Here is a 19,417-nt window from a genome sequence, read left to right on the forward strand (position 1 = left end):
TAGAAATAAATAACATAAAATTTCTTTTTTTATAATATACAAATTACATATAAATTTGATTCAACATACTTATTTACTTCTATTATTTTCCATAACATAACTTTGCTTATTGACGGACAAGTTCCATAAAAGTGTATGTCTTCAATCTATCTTATAAAATAATAATTATTTTTAAATGAAATTTCTCCAAATAAAAAATTCTCTAACTAATATAAGTATTTACCTTTAAAGTTGGTAATTCACATTTACAATAAACTTTGCATATTTGTCGAGGTAATTGCATATAACTGATATCATCCGTCCAAGAATTAATTCTTACCAAATATTCTATTACAATTTCGTAAAATCCAGGTGTGTATGGAGTAATAGACACAGTGATTTTTTCTGATTTTCCTGGAAGAATGGTTTCAGAGAGTGGAAATATTTTTACATCACATTTGATAGATCCAATTGGCCAAGAACGATGATAACATATTTTGAAAGGTATATTCACGAGACTAAAGTTATAAAGATAGAAACTCTTCATTTTTTCGTTCCCATATGATTGTATATCAAAATCTAATTCATTAGGTACTGCCTGAAAATATAAATCATATTAATATGATAAATTATTAAACAAATATATACTAAACATATTACCACAAGTAAACCAGCTTCGCATTTCCCAGTAATGTGCAATGTCATGCAAACTTCTGTTCCAACAAGTACACCGTTTTGTACGATCATCAGAATACATTTAATATCAAAATTATATTCGCCACATTTTTTAGGATGAAATATCCATTCTTGAGAGAGGATATCGTTAGCATAAATCTGGCCCTTTGAATATGGAACGATCAATTGTGATGGCACATTCAAAAACTGATACCTGTAAATTATACAAATTAATTGTGTTTACATTAATGAATTTCAATAATGCATTACATTATAGTGTGACGAGTAATATTTCTCATAAATATTGATTCTTTTTTTGGGTATCTAAATGTACTGTAGCAAATGTTATTGTACTATTATTAAAACTAATATTTGCGTATTCAGCATATCCTTTAAAACTAATATAATCTTTGTTCTTTCCATTAAAACATATTGCCCATTGTTCCATGTATAAATGCTCTCCTGTCATTTCAGGACATATTTGAACTACCACCACCTGATAATTCCTACAATATTAAAAAACAATTGTTTAATAATCTTATAATTTTAATAAACAGTAATAGTAATTTTAGAATTTCTTACCCATAAATAATTCCTAACATTGGTTTTACTATGAAGTGGCTATCCACTGGAGGCAAAAACCGAAACATTAAAGGCAAATGGCCAAATTTTTTTATTACAAATGTCGTATAAACTGATAGCGGTGGAATACATGGTGGTAGTATAATAGTTGATGGTAATTCATACTGAGGAATCCATCCTGCAGAACTAGCAGGAAAAGAATGTCCTGTGAATATAATAAATAATTTTTAGATAATTAAAAGAAAATTATTTCTTTTAAACAGATCTCACCTATTACTCGTAAACATGTAAAGAAAGGAACCGTAAAAAGTTCATCTTCATTGTTAAAGTCATCATCAAAAAAATACCCAATAAATTGCTTCGTATATAAATTGTTTTCCTCATTAGGTTGAAAAATGATTTCAAACAAAGCAGAATTGTTTGGATATATTTTTGCTGTACATGGCTCTATTTTAAAGACTCCTGTATCATCTGAAATATTTTCATTTTTCATTAGTCATAGAATTATTTATTATTGAAATAAAATTACCTTGATCCCACCTGAGTAATAAATTCATGTAGCTATGATTTGTAAAACAAACAGTTTGGTGACTTCTATTTATTTTATTTTTTATATCAATCTGATCAAAATCGAAATAATTGTTAGACACAGATACCAATCCTAAATTTCCTTTCTTTATATTAATACTATCGTTCATATATTCCTCAAAACCATTTAATGGTTGTGAATTAAATTCATCCAAGTTTGATGTAATGTTGATTTCTTGATAAACTGATGTACAAAATCCATATAATTTAATCATAATTGGATCCTGTAAATATTAAAATATAATATGTTATATTAATTTTATAAATAATATAAATGATGATCAATTAATTAACCTGATACAATATTAAACATGGTAAATGGTACACATAAATTCCTTCTTTAATCGGTGTAAAAGTGATCGTTATGTATTTGTAATCACCAGGATTAATTACACCCTCTATGATATCTAATTTAAAATATTTGTGTTTTATATCAATGTCGAATATAAATGAAGCTTTTACTTTCGAATGATTCCAAAGCTTTATTTGTTTTTTTACTCGTGTACATTTGCTTGAGCACTTTAATACAATTTTATTTTTTGATGATGAAAGTGCAGGACCTAAATAATAAATAAATAAATGAATAAATATAAATCTTGATTGAAAAAAAAAACATTATTTATTACATCTGATAAATATCATAGATAATTATTTAACACTTACCAATACAAGTTCCACGAACAATAATTTTGATATATGTAGAAACATTGCCAGTAATAATAAAATAATCCACATTTCTAGAAGATGGTACAAGGGGTCGATATTGTATTTCGCAAGAAAAACATTGTTCTTGCAACAAAGTCCAAGTATACGTTTTCAAATTAAAAACATGATCCATAGGATTAGTTACAGGATCTCTTCGTGCTTCATAAATCTGTTCTTTCTGAAATAAATATAAACTATTAGTTCAATTATCCAAGCTATGAATATAGAAAATTAATAAGAGAAATATTATTAAATATTAAAAATAATAAACATTACTAACACAACTTTCATTATATATCTCAATTGATTTGACAACCGTTTTACCCATTTCAACTTCACCAAAATCAATTATTTTTATATCTTCAGTACTACAACAATATTGTGACATTGTTTGTTAAATTGAAATTATTCAATCTTTTTTTGTATTAAGATTTACGAAAATAAATGTTTAACTTGTTTGAAATCTTTAAAAATTCGCTCCATTTACATGTGCATACACTAGCGCTATCTATGTTATCTAGTTTAATGTGACAAGAGCATAGGGACTTTGGGTAGATTAGTAGCTCACGTGATATCAACTAGTGACAAGAAAAACTACTAGCTCAAGATATAAAATAACAAACACTCTCTTAGCTTTTAAATCTGTGTGTAAATATATTGAATAAATATTAAATATTGTGTTTATTAACTCTGAACTCATTCATTGGCCCTTATAACCACGTGAAATAAACCGCGCGGCATTTATAGCGCGAAAAAAAACATTAAAAAATTGATAAATCAATTGTTAGAAGAGAGTATATATTTTAGTACTTCAACATTATTAATTATTAAATAATATAAAAATATAAATATATATATACGTGATAAATGATTTAGTAATAATTATCAAAAAAATGAAATTAATAGCGTACATATTATTATTAATTATTTATGAAAAAATGGATAATATCGTATTATCCTCTGATATTGAAATAGATATTGCAAAAACAATAATTTGGGGTCCCGGCTTAAAACCTGACAAAATAATAATGCGAGCAAGATATTTTTTTTTACAGCTTGTAGACACAAATGGTCAAAAGTTAGTAAATATTTTTCTTCTATAGCTTTTTAATGTTTAGTAAATTATAATTAAAAAATAAACATTTTTTTATTATATTAAATAATTGTAAATTTATATATATATATATATTCTAACAAACTAACTTGAAAAATTACTATGCAATTTTTCTAACAAATTTAATCAACTATAATAAATGGTTAATTTAATGATTTGTACATTAAAATAGTTAATAACCGTATGCCGTAGCTTAACTGTTTCACCTGGTGCAGGCTTTGTTATCGCTAAAGTACAAGGTCAAACTTGGAACAAACAATCATGTCATATATGGACGCAAGTTTTAGACCGTAAAGATGGTAGTTTTATTATCCGTTATAAACTTCATAATACTTGTATGAATATGACTTTAAATGTACAAATAAACAAACAAGATTTACAAGTACAACGATTAGAAATGATGGGTATGTTATATGGATGAAATGTACAATTATTTTTAGCTTAAATTATTAAGGATTTTTTAGGTCCTGCATATGAGGAAGAATGTTATTGTCCAAATACAAACTTTAATGAATGGTTGAATGATTATGAATGTCCAAATAATTACGCACAAATTATTTCTGATCTTACTCCTTTTGTTAGTGTAGATTTTAACAAAATACGTAATCCTTTGATTAAGAAATATGACAAGCCTAACAGCGTTAGTCTTTGTCATTATGTTATCAAAAATAATAGAGTAAGCACTTATTCTAATTTGTAAACACTCTATCATTTTTTTAATTCATTTTTAATATAATCGTATTAGATTTATAGGCGATGCTACGGACAACACGTAGGATTTAAAATATTTATGGATGCGATATTGCTTTCGCTTGCACGCAAAGTAATTCTTCCGGATGTTGAATTTTTTGTTAATTTGGGAGATTGGCCGCTTGTTCCAATCAAAGAACTCAACTATCCTATTTTTTCATGGTGTGGGTCTAACGATTCAAAAGATATTGTTATGCCAACATATGATATCACACAATCATCTTTGGAAGCTATGGGAAGGTAGAAAACAATTAATAATTAATTAATTATTATTTTATTCTATTTCCTTCTAATGATACCTATTCGTTTAATTAATATTTCAAAGAAATAACTTAACTCAACATTATAATTCATATTATTACAAACGTTAATTAGAATTCTTTTTTATGTAATATGAATGTGCTGCATCACTAAAAGAGTAATGCTAGATATGCTATCCGTGCAAGGTAACATAGATACCCCATGGGAAAAGAAAATAGAAAAATTATTCTGGCGTGGTCGTGATTCCCGTAGAGAACGTCTTAATCTCATAGACATTTCCAGGAACCATCCTGACTTATTTAATGTATCTCTTACTAATTTCTTTTTTTTAAGAATGAAATTGACAAATACGGTCCTCCGCAAAGTTACGTTTCATTTTTCCAATTTTTTAAGGTAAACATATATATATTATATGATTATTACAAAATTAAAAAATGTGTTAACATAGAAACCTTTACATATAAGAAAAATATGAATATATTTATTTTATTTATAATTTCAATCTCTTTAGCACAAGTATCAATTGAATATTGATGGTACAGTAGCAGCATACAGATTTCCATATTTACTAGCAGGAGATTCTTTAATACTGAAACAAGATTCGAAATATTATGAATATTTTTATAATGATTTAGTACCTGAAACACACTATATACCCGTAAAAAGAGATTTATCTGATTTAGTCGAAAAAATTAAATGGGCCAAAGAAAATGATGAAATTGCTTTAAATATTTCTAAAACTGCTAGACAATATGCAAGAGATCATCTATTGCCGCTGAATGTTATTTGTTACCACAGCGTGCTACTTCGAGTATGAATGAAGAGTCATTTATTCAAATTATTTACTATATTTTTATTATTTTTAATAAAATAGCATGCTTTATTATTGTTATTATTTTTTTTTAGGAATGGAGTAAACGTCTTATTAATAAGATCAAGGTTTTAGATAACATGGAGGAAGTTTTACAACCGCAGCATTCCTGTCAATGTAATATTGATGATGTCAATTTAAAGGATGAGCTTTAAAATTGTTTAATCTCAATGCGTTAAACATTTTAATATGAGCTATTCACATTTTGTGATAATTATTATGTTTTATGATGCTAAATATATTTCTTTTATTTTGGTTGTTTTATATAAACACTATTTTTTACTATATTACATTATATTTGATGATAAACTCTATGCGCTCTTTTTTTTTTAATTACATTATCATTTCTTTTATAATTTAACATTTAGAGAGAGAGAGAGAGAGAGAGAGAGGAATATACATTTGTTGTTTCTATTTGCAAATTCTTTTAAAAAGTATACCCTTTCTTTTGGTAATAGAATAAAAGCTTTAGTCAACTATACATGCATCCTTGAAAGAAACATTATCATTTCCATTCTGAAAACAAAATAATATCATGACGTTAACTCATAAGTTGAAATATTTAATTAAATGTGATGACGAGTACAAAATCTAAAATACATGTTAATTGAACTTACTTTTACATAAGATAATCCAGGGAGAAATAATTCAATAATGCAAAAGATCTACTAACACGAAATTAAACAAATAAGAAAAATCCTAATTTTAAATTCCATTAAAACAATTATAACGTATAAAAAAATATTTAAAAAAGAAAATAGATAAAGAAGAAAAGAAATTCTTAATATTATATAAAATAATAATTAAAGAGTAATATCTTCATTCAACGATAATACTCTGTATGCTTAATTAATGCGGTAAAAATAAAATTTTACAAGAAATATTTCTCAAATATAGAGATAAAGATAAAGATAAAGATAAAGATAGAAAAAGAGACAGAGACAGAGATAGAAATAGAGAGAAAAACATTTATGTTTGTTTTTTCTTTTCTTTTAACTATAGTTTGTTCTATTGTGGAGGAGGTTGATAGCCATATCCTCCATACTGATTAGGTGGTGGTGGTCCTTGTGGTCCTGGTGGAGGAGGCATGTGTCCACCGGGTGGTCGTGGTGGGTATTGTGGATAACCTTGTCCTGTTGGTGGAGGTGGATAACTTTGTGGAGGATATTGGGGATGTCCATAATGTTGACCTCCCTGTGGCGGATGCGGGGTGTAAACCTATAATTTATTATTTATTTTAGTATAATAATGAAACAAACCAAACCAAAATATACGATATAAATTATAAATTATTAGTTAAATAGTAATTACCTGTGGTTGGCCCCCAGGAGTTGGCGGGGCATATGTTTGTGTTGTCGCAGGTCCATATCCTGGTTGCGGCTGGGGTCCCGGTGGTGGTGCAGGGCCCTGGGGTGGACCGGACGATGGTTGGAATCCACTTGAAGCAGGACTTGGGGATTGTTGCTGCTGTGATTGTGGAGGATTTTGAGATTGTTGTTGAGACTGTGGAGGAGGTTGATGAGAAGGTTGATGAGACGGTGGTTGATGAGATGGTTGATGGGGAGGTTGGTGTGGAGTATGGGGAGGTTGATGAGGTGATTGATGAGAAGGTGGATGGTTAGGATGAGAGTTAGGATGAGGATTTTGATGAACTGGATAGACGGAAGATGTAGGTACAACAGGAGCATAATTCCCACCTTGAGATGTTGGTGGTGGACCACTGCTTGGTGAATAAGTTTGTGTGGAAGCAGATGGCGTACTAGTTGGTTGACTACTTTGAACATAAGTATTAGCAATTGGCGATTGATGTGAAGATGGATGTGATGGATGAGAGCTTGGATGAGGCGATTGATGAACTGGATAAACAGAAGGCGTTGGAACAGGGGCATAGTTTCCACCTTGAGATGTAGGTGGTGGACCACTGCTTGGTGAATAAGTCTGTGTGGAAGCAGATGGTGTACTAGTTGGTTGACTACTTTGAGCATATGTATTAGCTGCACTTGCTGCCGCAGTACTAAATGGAGGAGATGTAGAAGCTGGACCATATTGTGTTGGACCAGGACCAGGACTTGATTGATTACCGTAACTGGATTGAGGTCCAGAAGTTTGCTGTGAGCCTGGTTGTGGGGGTTGAGCTGTGCTAGATGTAGGAGGAGGTGGATAGTTTTGCGGAGGTACATTATTGGCATAAGCTTGAGAGGAAGGTGGGGGATAAGTTCCTGGTTGGCCAGCTCCGTATGCATTTTGTGGTGGAGGTTGTGATGGAGCTTGTTGATAGTTTGGTTGTGGACTTGGATTTCCATATTGTCCAGTTTGTTGTTGTTGACCACCAGATTGGAAGTTTTGTTGAGATGTATTAGAGGGAGGATAGCCTTGTTGATTTGGCGGGGGAGGTCCATATCCAGCAGGTGGCTGACTTGATCCTGGAGGAGGATAACCTGGTTGTGGGCCATAGCTATTTACTGTAGTTGGAGGCCCATAATTTGGCTGCGAAGATGTGTTATATCCTTGTGGCTGAGACGCATTTGGTGGCCCATATTGATTTGGTTGACCAGGCGTATATGCAGCTCCTTGGGGTCCTTGATAATTAGACCCTGGATTTTGATTAGCATATTGAGCAGGATATGCTTGCTGTGTTGGTTGTTGAGAGTATTGAGGACCGCCTCTATATTGTTGAGGTCCGGGTGCAGCAGTAGGTCCTAGACAAGCAACAGTACAATTAATAATTTTAGATTATTTAATATTTTAGTACAATATAAAGAACATTTAAAAACATACTGTTAATAGCAGGGCCTTGACCAGGCATTACAGGTCCTCGATAACCACCCTGCGTCATAGGCTGTCCTTGATTAAAATTAGACATTGGTAATGTTGGTTGCGTATTAGGAGGCATATCTGCTCCTGGACCGGTTGAATTTCCTGGACCACTTGGAAGCCCTTGTGGACTGATTATCGGATGCTGTGGTCCATTTGGAATTCCTTGTGGCGGCTTATTATAAACAAAATATCTTCTTAATATTATACTTCTTTTGTAACTATATTGATATTATAACAAAGTATAATAATTACATATATTACCGGAAGTAATGCTTGTATATTTTGATTTGCATCTGCAATGGATGCCAGATACACAAGGTTACGATGCAACAGTTGTTGATACCTACAAATAAATAAATTAAATATTTTTCAATTCATTTTTTTCTTAATCTACTTAAATGCAAGGATTTAATAAAAGATTTACGCACTGTATGCATTCTTGGGGTTTGCCTTTGCTTTGATACTCTTGAATAGTCTGTATTAGTTGACTGTTTTCATCTAGCATCTAAAAAATAAATAATAGCAAATATTATTAAATAAGATAGACAAATATAATGTAAAAATAAAGTAAAACATTTTAAATTACCTTTTGTATCTGTGCTGGCGTTAGAGTTGGTCTGCCGCGTTGAGCAAAGGTCACAGACATTTTACAAAATTACGTTTTAGCCTTGAATCGTCGTGAATATATACAATTTTCCAACCTCTTTGTAGTATCGTTTAGTTCCCTTAGTAAATTTAAATACTAATAGAAGATATTATTATTAACATGATTTTTCGGTATCATTATAATGATCGTGAAGATTCTCTCGTATGTATATATATATATACATGTGTGTATGTGTATGTGTACACATGTGTGTGCTGTGTATAACTTTTTACTATATTATATGATTCTAATAAGATTTAAGAAAAAAATCTTTCACAATTGGTAAGACGCTAAAGACTTTTCCTATTTTTATTTCTTTCATTCCAACATTATTAAACATTTCACTTACGTTTCATTAGATTGGACTTCTTTATCAATAATATATTTGGAATTTCTTAAAAGAGATTATTACCTACACAATTATACAATGGGTGCTTTCCATTTCGATGACTCTTATGTATATCGAATTGTATCGAGTTTTGTCGAGTTCACTCGAGTTTACTCGAACGCGATCGAAACGATTAACGAAAAGCACCCTGTTTGAGGTTGGTAAGATTATAAAAATCAGAAAGAGAAAGAGAAAAAGATTATCGATTATAAGACTGAACCTTGTCATAAAACTTAACCCACAAATATATTTTTAATTGAAAATCCGTTTCTTTTATAATACTTTGACGCACTTTAGCTTATTTCTTTATTAACATTGCAATGTAAATTCGTGTGTTAACTTTTGTTTCACGAGTCGATTATTAATTCGATTAATCGAACATATGATAAATCAAACGTGATTGGATTGATTTTATTTACAAATGGCTACCTTCTAACCAATGAAATTCAAAGACTCTAAAAATTGTATTTTATAAAATTAAAAATATTTAATATTTAATGGAAATTAAATATATGAATATTTAAATATATTTTTGAAGACTATGATTAATTAATTGGATAAAAGTTTTCAATTCCATGTTAATTTAAAATAAAAATATCTGTCTTGGTACTTATGTTTGTTTTTTCTGTTATATTTATGTAAAAAAGAACTAAATAAAATTAAATTAATTTAATTCTGTTCCACTAAAGTACCATCTTTTGATTTTTTATATTTAAAAACTGCTCCTTTACGTCTTTCTGTCCAAAATTTAGTTTCTACTTTGGATAATATCCATTCTGGATTTACAGTTGCTTCCTGGAATTTTGATTTATCTATTACTTTGTCTACACTTTTTTCTTCTTTTATAATTATGTAATTCCTCAACTTCATCTTCAGCTGTTAACAGAATTGTTGAAGAGTTCAAAAGTTTTATACCATTGTTCTTGTTTAATTTATCTTCATTATTATCTTGAATAGTGGTTTGTGAATTTGTTCGTTCGTCCCACTGTACCGTTCTAAAAAAATACATTAATAAATATTCGCGTATAACACTTTCATTTATCTTTATTATTTACCTTTCCAACAAAGCATTTAATTTTTTGGCAATGAAAGCTTTAAACGTTACTGTCACTCCAAAATTAAAAAAATCATCATTTTCTTCTAAATTTTGTCTCAATGATTTTGCATTTGTATTATTTAACTTTTCTTTAGTTTCCTAAAATAAAGGAATATTATTAAAATATAACTAATGCATAACCTTAGTGATAGTAAAATAGGTTAGATATTTTTAGTAATTACAGAATCTTTTGTAATTTGAGCGTCGAATAAATTGGATTTTAAATAACTAATATCTGCTGCTTCTTTTAAAGCCTTTTTAATTATTTCATCCTCTGAACTTGAAGATTCACCATCATTTATATTCTTGTTTGACATTCTTAAATATGAACATTTGTTTTCCTTTAGAACGCTACCTCATGTGTAGTAATAGTTAATGCCGGTTTTTAGGTTATGTTCTTAAGTTCTTCATGTATGTAAAAAACCAAAACGACATTAATTATTATTACATGTATTTTTTCTGATAAATATGTAATAAAATTTATTTAATTGTTACAAACATTGATATATTTTATGTAAATACATCTTTGCCATAAGATTTGATCCATGATACATAAAATTCTAATTTTTTCGTGCATGCAAATAACATTTTTCTTGATAAGTTATAACTTTTTATTACACTATCTTGAGTTAATTTTTTCGAAAAATTCTTTTCTACTTTCTTATGTTTATTAACTTTGATTTCCTCTCGTGCACTTGTTAACAATCGCCAAAGCTCGGAGAGAGCAGCACAAGTATGCGAAGTATCTTGTTCTTTTTCTGGATGTTTAATTATAAAAATAGTAGCTTCTACAAAGTTTACTAACGTCTGTTCGTCTTTGGGTAAATATTCTATTTTCATAATATTTTCTTTAACAGATTGAAGCGCAGATAACTCATTATCAAATGTTTTGTTTATTCTCATACTGTCGCAGATGCTAAGAAAGATATTAGTAGCTTCTTCTGAAAGGCTTAAGTAATCACCGTTGTAATAAAGGGCTACATAGGCATAAGCGTAAATCACGTTAGTGATGGTAGAATTTAATATTTTTGATGAAACCACCTAAATGTGTTGAAAAACACAAAATTAACATTATAAAATCATGAAAAGAAACAACGTCAAATAATTTATATATGCATCATAATATTACTTTCTGTATGTTAAATGGTGGAACATCTATTATTTCTGGATATTCTGCTTTATGTTCATTACTTGTTTCATTTTCTTCTATTGTGTCCAAACTTTCTATCAACGGCTTTCTGGAAGTTATCCACCATGGTACCCATGGTGGTAATAATGTAGAAGCTTCTCCGCTTTTGACTAAAGCTTTAAATTGTTGTTTTTCTTCGTCGTTTAATACTGCCCATATTTCATCCGGTATATCTAAATTAATATTCTTTAATCTTTCTTCCAAATCAGGTAACTAAAAAAAATATTTATATACATTTCATACATCTATCGACATATAAATAATAACTTACGTCTGTTTCATCATCTGAGTCTAGTTCATCATCAAATTCTAATTCTTTATCTTCACTATCAAACGTATCATTTTCTATATCTTGTTCGTTCAATCTCTTAAAAATATCAAGCATTTTTAGTTTAGTTTCAGGATCATTTTGCAAAGATTTAAGTTCTTCTTCGACACATTCTTTGTAAAAACTTTCTGTACAATCCAAATGTCTTTCAGATTTATAACAATTTAAACTACAATAACCTATACCACATCTTGGACAAGTGTAAATTTTGATTTTTTCATTGCATCTGTAATTATAAAAAATTATTGTTAAATATGTAAATGCAAATATAAATAGGTTAAAAATTTATCATTCATTTATATTAAACTAAAATAAATTTTTTTAAATGTACTTACAATGTACAATATTTTGTGTTGTCATTTTCACTTTCTATGTTACTGTTCATTTTCATAACATTCTACGATTGTTTAATGATGTTTTTTAAAATCTTTATCACTTCTCTCAATTATAATTTTGTAATCACATATGAAAAACAATCCTTATTTATATTCATATGACAGAAAGTGGGAGATAATTTGATGCATTCAAAGATAACCAAAACAGGGAGGCGCCACCAGTAATGCCACAACGTAAGATTTCTCCCACGTGGGAGCCTTCGTGCGCATGCGCTTGCGCGTCCCAGGTCAACGGCGATTGCATCCATGAACGTATCTATGTGCAACAGTGGGTACGCGTAAGAGGCCCTTCCCAATCGTTTCCCGCGTTTTTCGTTAAAGTGAAGGTGAATCGCGTAATGTTATATAATATATTGAATTGTAGTGTAAATATGTTATTTTTTTTTAAATGTCTTCTTCTTGTAATTTTTACCATATTTCAATTGTCACTGGGGTCTAATGATACCCCATATTTAAGTGAAGTATATACTTTACTGAGGATTAGATAGTGCGCATGCGTGGGAAAAATCTAACGTCCTGGCATTACTGGGCGCCACTGTACTTTAATTAATTAATTTGAATGAAAGTTATGAAAAACAATTTGTGATTAATTTTGTATTATTATTTAAAACTAATTGTTAAAAAATCGAACAACGCAAAAACGTTGGTTTAATAATTTTATTACAGAAAAAATATTTCAATAATAAGTAATGATCTTTTTGATGATAAGGAAAGATAAGATAGAATACTATTGCATTTAAAATTGTGATGTAAAGCCGGTGCAAGTATCTGCAAACGATAGATAACTCCACGTGAATGATTATTTATAACCTCCAAAAAAAAGAGTAATTTAAAAGTATTTTCGAAAAATGAGTACGAGTGACAAAATGCAATTAGATGTGTGGAAAGGTGATTGGGGTTTACCGTCAATTGATACAGAATGTTTGCAAGTTATGGTATATACACATACATGTGTCATGTATTTTATATAGTAGAAATATTTTAAACATTATAGAAATTAATATCAACTTCATACTTATGTCGTTTTAATAATTTTTGCTTAAGATAACATTTATGCTTGTTTAATGTAATCTTAAAGTTACTAGTGCTATTTTAAAATTGTTTATAATTCATTTTATTCTGCTTACATTATCTGCATTTAGGCTTATGCAAGATTCAATGGGATTCCATTACAAGTAAAAGCGACAAATAATCCTTTCAAAACATCGAATGGTCGATTACCTGTATTAAGGACAAAACATACTTGTTTGGATAAAGTTAGCGAAATAATATTATATCTTAAAAAAACAAATTTTGAAAACTCTGAAAACGGTTCTAAAGAATATGCTGAATTTATAGCTTATGACACTATGCTTAAAGATAAACTTTATCCTGCAATGCAATTTATATGGTATACAATTTTTTATTATAATATTAATTTTCTTTTTTTCTTTTCTTTTAGGATATACATTTATAATTTATAAATAATCTTTACTTTAGTAATTTACTGTTACTCATAGGTGGTTAGATCAAGCAAACCTTAACGAGTTAATAAGACCTTGGTATTGTAAAGCTGTGCCTTTTCCTTTTAATTATTATTATCCGAGTAAATTTGAAAATCAAGCTAAAGCTGTGATAGAAACGTTGTATCCTATGGAAGATAATATGACTGTGATAGGAAATAAGGTAATTAAATGTATGCACCAAAATAATGACATGCTTTAACACGGAGGTGGGCACGGGATAAATGTATTCTGCGCCTATTTCCCCTCTCTTAACAATTGTACATAATTCTTGAAATTCTTTTCTTTTAATATCAGTCCATTTTGATTATACATATATTTTATGATCGGCTTTGTATATATGCTCTAATTTAATATATTTTTATGATATATTTTTTTTATCTCTGTTAAACACATAGTCTAACTGGAGCAAGATAAGATGAATGAACAAAACTGACGGTACAGTCATTTGTTAACCCTTCAAATAAAGCAAAATAGAAAGGGTTGGGGAAAGAATAAGGGTACTTCTAAAGTTATTGGTAAGCTACGTGCTCACCTCTGATTTTATACACCGCAAAATAATAACTAAAGCGATCGAGGAACATTAGAATTTGAAAGAGATTAATATAACAATATAAAACTTGTTATTTCATATATTAATATATGAAAAAAGATTGTAATCTTATTTCGTTCGAGTAATCGAATATTTGTATAATTAGATAGAAAATTTTTATTCTCTTAGGTATATTCAGAAGCTCAAAAATGTTTAACGTCGTTATCAACTAGACTTGGAAATTCAAAATATTTCCTTGGTCAATCCCATACTATGTTGGATGCAGTCGTGTATTCTTATTTAGCGCCATTACTGAAAACACCATTAGTTAACCCTTCTTTGCAAAATCATTTGAAAGCATGCACGAATTTAGTGAATTTTGTAACGCATATATCGCAGAAATATTTTAGAGATGAATATATTCAATATGAAAAAATTAAATCTGAAAATAATATAAATAAAATGAGAAAAGATTCGTATTTGGAATTTCCTAACAAACGACGCGATCAAGTATTAGCTGGAATATTTGCTTTTGTAGCTATGGTCGGTTATGCCTTGTTAACTGGAAAATTGGAGGTAAATTATTAAACATTTCTGAACATTATATTTTTGACAAGTCAATCTGGTTATTTCCAATGAAAAATATAATATATATTTTAGGTGCCAATAAAGGACAAAAAAATGATTAACGAAGATGCAGAATATATATTAGATGAAGATGGAGATGAATAAGATTTATTTTCAGGTATTCAAATAGTAACAATAAAAATTTTGGATAACAGTGTCATAAATATATATATATATATATATATATATATTTGACAGTAATATGCAGTTTATCTCTTTGGAAATATAAGCTATTATTATTATTATTATTATTATTATTATTATTATTTTGCATTTTAAATGCATGACTTTTATGTATGGAATTAGAAATTTAGTATTTACTTCCTTTACCATTAATTTTTTCTTGATCTGTGTCTTGGAAAAATTCCAGAAGTAGCGCACTTCATTTCTTCTATGAAACTTTCAAAATTATGGATCGTGGTACCGCCTAAAATTATTTGTACACCTGGATTTTGTTTGTTTAAATTATATATATTTAAACTTTCTTCGTACGTTGTCCCACCGATCATAAACACAATAATATCTTGTGGCCTATGAAGTAAACGAATAAAGGTATGTTTACAAATCATTAATGGTACATTAAATAGTTATAGAAAAGTCTTTGTATCTACCGTTTAGTCATAACTATGTTTCCCAAAAATGGATATGTTTGTATATTTAATTTTCCTTTTATTAAATCTTCAATAGTTTCATTTATTAGCGGTGTATGTTGCGTATATACATTATCCACTCCATTTAATTCTTTAAATAGTTTCTTCGTGATTTTTACAACTGACTCTTTATCGAATAGATTATTTTGCCTATTATTAATGCTACTATACTCTAATACATTATGAACAAGCTGTTGAGTAAAAAGAAAATTTTGTATTAACTTTCCAACTTATGCACAATAAGAATTTTGCAATATATGTGCTTAATTTATCATAGATATACATATTAATAATTTATTACCTTAATATATTTTTCAGAAATATTTCTTTTCTTTAATAAGTCTAATAAAATCGAAATCTGATTATTTGCATGATTCTCATAATGAAGCGCATAAAGCATGACTAGTCGTACAGCATCAACTTCCCTTACCCTCTCATCATTGATAAGTTTTTTTACTCTTTGGAGCTGTGAAAAGAAAAGAAATATTATTTTTATAAATAGACAATTTTGCATTCAAATATACAATAATAACAGATAAAATTAATATACCTGTGCTGAGTGATCATTTTGACAACTGAGCTCTTGTTCTAATTCTGATACTTCCAACAAGTTATGTTTTCCTACAAGCGAAGAAAGTTCTCCTACGACAGTTACGTGTTTAGCTACAGTTCCTGACATTTTTTTAAACAGCGGATATGTTTCTACAAAATTTTTCATATCCTCTATACTTTCTACTTTCTGTTGCTTCTTTGCCTTTCCTTGAAACACATCCATCAACTCTTTTATTGTCTGTCCAATTTCACCAAAATTTAGGTATAAGTTCTGTTCGAAAAAATAATATATTTATAAATATAAATGTTATAGATAATCCTCAATAATAATTATTTAGATTATTTTCTTACATTGGCATAAAATTCATCGTGTTCAGCGCTAAGAACGACTTCTTTGAGTTCTTTAGAAATACCTTTGACATGAGATAAATTAACACGATTATTATTAATTGTTAATAGTTCATGGACCATAGCTTGATACGTCCATTGATTTAATAATGGCGTAACTGGATCATCTCTTCTATCGACAATGAGTAACACAGGATTAGATTCCTGTCTGAATTCAAAAGAACTTGATTCCTTACTTAATACCTCACGAATTTTCTCGGCTAACTTTTTAGCCATTTCTGAACTATTTTGGTAACGTATAAATGGGCATTTCTTAAGGGACAATAAAACTGATGTTATGCCTTGCACAGTTCTTTGCAAATGTTCCAGATTCCATGCTAAACCTTAAAAATAAATTAATCGCATTTTAATCTTATTTTTAAATTGATATTCACTGTTATTTTAATTAGAAAATATATTGAAGAGATATACTTGCTTGTATTACTATAATACCTTCAGAACATGCAGGAATCCCAAGGGAAAATAAATGTGGGCTAATCGCTAAATAATCAGCATAATATTCGTGAACTTCTCTGACAACTTCATGTTCATCACTCTCAGCCAGAAGTTTAATATCAGCTTTTGCGATAATGTTGCTAAAATCTATGCATTTAAATTACATTTGTATTAATACTGAAACTTAACATATTATATAAATATAATGCTATGTTACTCACAAATATAATAAACACCGTATTTAGGGCACTTTAGTTCGTTACAAAGTAAATGAACATTTTCCTTAGTTGGTCTTATGAAAACAATACACTTTAAATGCTTTAAACTATCAGTATGTAAACCGGAATCTATTCTTTCAAATAGATAAACTTCTTTCATTAACATCTCCGATTGGCTATATAATAAACTAACTATACTTGTCTGTAAATAAAAACATTTAAATGTAAAGATTAAAGAAATAATAATAAATTTTATATAATTTTTACACATTATATCTAGCAGCTGTCAAAAAATCTGTACATATTTTAAGATCAATAAAAGATTACTAAATAATTTCTAATTGAACAAATGTATATAAATTTATGTATATCATAAACTAATTGAAATAAAAATTGATAATATTTGTTTAATAAAATTGGATGACTAATTTACCGTTTGCTTATCCATTAGAAGAACCTTCATACTCGGTCCAGTTTCATCTGTCATTTTTGTAATATAAAACTTTAAAGCTGTTACCACACTCATTTTGATGTATATTCAATTACTATTTCATACGTAATAAGTTATACTATATTTTTATCATTCGTCATATGATTTGTATTTATTCTTCTTTTATTATTTAATTTAGCCAGCACCTTTTGAACACCTTTCATGTATCATGAAATTAGGTTAGGTTCGATCGTAGCACCAAATTTTGACATTGATCAACAAATGCGATGTCAGTTTCTAAGTGTTTTGCATTAGAAAATTCATTCCCAATTAATTCGTACATAATTCAACATCATACTATTTTTATATAATATAATTAGAAAAAAATGTTCTTATTAAAAATGCAGATTAATTATATTAAAATAATTTAATATTTCAAAATACATTATTAATTAAACAAAAATACGTGTACTATATATTTATTAAAGATAACAAACTTCGTCTATTAATTTTCGATCTTTCACAAATAATAACAGATTTTTAAAGACTTATGTCAATATACAAATAATTATTGCAGTATGTTTTTATGAAATTTACTGTTACTTCATGACGTTTAAATGTCTTACTCATGGCGCAACATTATTGGTTAACAATTCGACAAATCACAATCGATCTTGTGTATTGAAAGAAAAATAGCATGATTTTTAATAACATGTTTGTGTCACTAATTGATTAAGGTAATTAAAATATCTTTTAATTAATTGATACAAGCATTTTTTTTAAATTAAAAAACATCAAATTATTTCTATACATATTTTTTTGTTTATTATCTGTAAGATAATTGTGTAAGTATGGAATTATTAAACATGTTCGAACTACGATCAAAAAATTGAAATACGACTCCTAACTTTCCAATAAATTAATGATAATTAATTTATTTTTTTTATGAATCAATAAATTGTAAAAATAATTATGAAACAAGGTATAGTTAGGTAAACATTTCCTTTACCCTAAACACAATCTGCAACAAGTGTCCGATCGATTACACCACTTCATTCATCAAACTATAATGCGTAGTTTTTTTTTTAATGCGTAGTTTTTAAACATAAATATTTAGTTTACAGGAACTCAATAAATTTATTAATTGTAACAATATGATTGGCCTTGAATAAAAAACAAATAAGAAAATGAATGAAATAAAAGAAGAAGCTCGTTTGAAATGTAAATGATAGATAATAGAAAAAACAAACGACAACAATTAGAAAGCTCAAATAAAAAGATATTATTAATTTAAAAAATAAAATATATATATCAATAATAGTATAATCCATCCAATGCTAAATTATAAATTCAACAAAGAAAAGATAAACGTATTACAAATAGATGGTAGCGATCATGTTACAGTGAAACAAACGTAAAATAAGTCGGACAAGAGGAACACTTTAAAATAGTTCCAAGTATTATATATATAAATGGTATAGAAAATGACACGATGTAACTCGATGAACAGTATTATCAAACGATTCTCTTTATTGTATCAACAGTATATCTCACTTTCATGTACATGCTTCCTATCCAGGAATGTCCTCCTCTCTATCTCTTTCTCTTTTTCTCTTTCTGTTTCTCTTTCCCTCTCTCTCATTTTCTCTTACCCTCCTCGTTCCAGCAACGTAGAAATC

The 19,417-nt window shown here is 28.6% G+C and overlaps 7 protein-coding genes across 11 annotated transcripts in view; 2 read left to right on the forward strand and 5 right to left on the reverse strand.

Annotated features, from left to right (window-relative positions):
- Window positions 1-3,042, reverse strand: part of LOC107065661 (cilia- and flagella-associated protein 65) — a 7,490-nt gene extending 4,448 nt beyond the window's left edge. The window contains 11 exon segments of the mRNA XM_089176900.1: window positions 70-146; window positions 224-577; window positions 640-868; window positions 925-955; window positions 958-1,160; window positions 1,237-1,441; window positions 1,507-1,707; window positions 1,766-2,048; window positions 2,119-2,384; window positions 2,488-2,707; window positions 2,810-3,042. Coding sequence (XP_089033026.1) covers window positions 70-146; window positions 224-577; window positions 640-868; window positions 925-955; window positions 958-1,160; window positions 1,237-1,441; window positions 1,507-1,707; window positions 1,766-2,048; window positions 2,119-2,384; window positions 2,488-2,707; window positions 2,810-2,917 — 2,177 coding nt within the window. The 5' untranslated portion in view covers window positions 2,918-3,042.
- Window positions 3,043-3,183: 141 nt separating this feature from the next.
- On the forward strand, window positions 3,184-5,839 carry LOC107067405 (protein O-glucosyltransferase 2). Its single transcript, XM_015322889.2, is given in 8 exon segments — window positions 3,184-3,607; window positions 3,836-4,047; window positions 4,108-4,319; window positions 4,389-4,633; window positions 4,811-4,974; window positions 4,977-5,047; window positions 5,166-5,465; window positions 5,561-5,839. Coding segments are annotated over 8 exon segments (1,509 nt in total). The 5' UTR covers window positions 3,184-3,422; the 3' UTR covers window positions 5,681-5,839.
- A 227-nt stretch (window positions 5,840-6,066) lies between these two features.
- On the reverse strand, window positions 6,067-9,067 carry LOC107067356 (uncharacterized). Of its 2 annotated transcripts, none has more exons than XM_015322813.2 (6): window positions 8,929-9,067; window positions 8,771-8,847; window positions 8,604-8,685; window positions 8,304-8,514; window positions 6,837-8,224; window positions 6,067-6,743 (listed from the first exon to the last, which is right to left on the reverse strand). In XM_015322813.2, the coding sequence occupies exons 1-6, from the start codon at window positions 8,986-8,988 to the stop codon at window positions 6,534-6,536; spliced, it is 2,028 nt and encodes a 675-aa protein (XP_015178299.1). In that variant the 5' UTR covers window positions 8,989-9,067; the 3' UTR covers window positions 6,067-6,533. The 2 variants fall into 2 exon arrangements, with proteins under 2 accessions (XP_015178299.1, XP_015178281.1); XM_015322795.2 differs by having other exon boundaries at window positions 8,595-8,685.
- Window positions 9,068-9,986: 919 nt separating this feature from the next.
- On the reverse strand, window positions 9,987-10,789 carry LOC107068734 (uncharacterized). The gene is given in 4 exon segments (XM_015325444.2): window positions 9,987-10,205; window positions 10,207-10,371; window positions 10,432-10,571; window positions 10,655-10,789. Coding segments are annotated over 4 exon segments (600 nt in total). The 3' UTR covers window positions 9,987-10,045.
- LOC107068724 (zinc finger HIT domain-containing protein 2) lies at window positions 10,715-12,547 on the reverse strand. Of its 2 annotated transcripts, XM_015325433.2 has the most exons (5): window positions 12,325-12,547; window positions 11,933-12,215; window positions 11,602-11,874; window positions 10,972-11,513; window positions 10,715-10,877 (listed from the first exon to the last, which is right to left on the reverse strand). In XM_015325433.2, the coding sequence occupies exons 1-4, from the start codon at window positions 12,378-12,380 to the stop codon at window positions 10,983-10,985; spliced, it is 1,143 nt and encodes a 380-aa protein (XP_015180919.1). In that variant the 5' UTR covers window positions 12,381-12,547; the 3' UTR covers window positions 10,715-10,877; window positions 10,972-10,982. The 2 variants fall into 2 exon arrangements, with proteins under 2 accessions (XP_015180919.1, XP_089033028.1); XM_089176902.1 differs by lacking the exon at window positions 10,715-10,877 and having other exon boundaries at window positions 10,907-11,513.
- Window positions 12,548-12,901: 354 nt separating this feature from the next.
- LOC107065653 (metaxin-1) lies at window positions 12,902-15,741 on the forward strand. Of its 2 annotated transcripts, none has more exons than XM_089176903.1 (6): window positions 12,902-13,272; window positions 13,527-13,774; window positions 13,884-14,049; window positions 14,608-14,994; window positions 15,079-15,163; window positions 15,416-15,741. In XM_089176903.1, the coding sequence occupies exons 1-5, from the start codon at window positions 13,261-13,263 to the stop codon at window positions 15,148-15,150; spliced, it is 885 nt and encodes a 294-aa protein (XP_089033029.1). In that variant the 5' UTR covers window positions 12,902-13,260; the 3' UTR covers window positions 15,151-15,163; window positions 15,416-15,741. The 2 variants fall into 2 exon arrangements, with proteins under 2 accessions (XP_089033029.1, XP_015175035.2); XM_015319549.2 differs by having other exon boundaries at window positions 12,904-13,319.
- On the reverse strand, window positions 15,123-19,335 carry Vps45 (vacuolar protein sorting 45). Of its 2 annotated transcripts, XM_089176901.1 has the most exons (9): window positions 18,748-19,335; window positions 17,742-18,035; window positions 17,312-17,510; window positions 17,088-17,237; window positions 16,599-16,978; window positions 16,246-16,518; window positions 15,997-16,161; window positions 15,657-15,886; window positions 15,123-15,576 (listed from the first exon to the last, which is right to left on the reverse strand). In XM_089176901.1, the coding sequence occupies exons 2-9, from the start codon at window positions 17,832-17,834 to the stop codon at window positions 15,378-15,380; spliced, it is 1,689 nt and encodes a 562-aa protein (XP_089033027.1). In that variant the 5' UTR covers window positions 17,835-18,035; window positions 18,748-19,335; the 3' UTR covers window positions 15,123-15,377. The 2 variants fall into 2 exon arrangements, with proteins under 2 accessions (XP_089033027.1, XP_015177212.1); XM_015321726.2 differs by lacking the exon at window positions 18,748-19,335 and having other exon boundaries at window positions 17,742-18,653.
- Between the last annotated feature and the right edge of the window lie 82 nt (window positions 19,336-19,417).

Source organism: Polistes dominula, unplaced genomic scaffold (assembly GCF_049000335.1).
Source record: "Polistes dominula isolate Pdom_NZ unplaced genomic scaffold, Pdom_raw_medaka contig_12, whole genome shotgun sequence".
Lineage (NCBI taxonomy): Eukaryota > Metazoa > Arthropoda > Insecta > Hymenoptera > Vespidae > Polistes > Polistes dominula.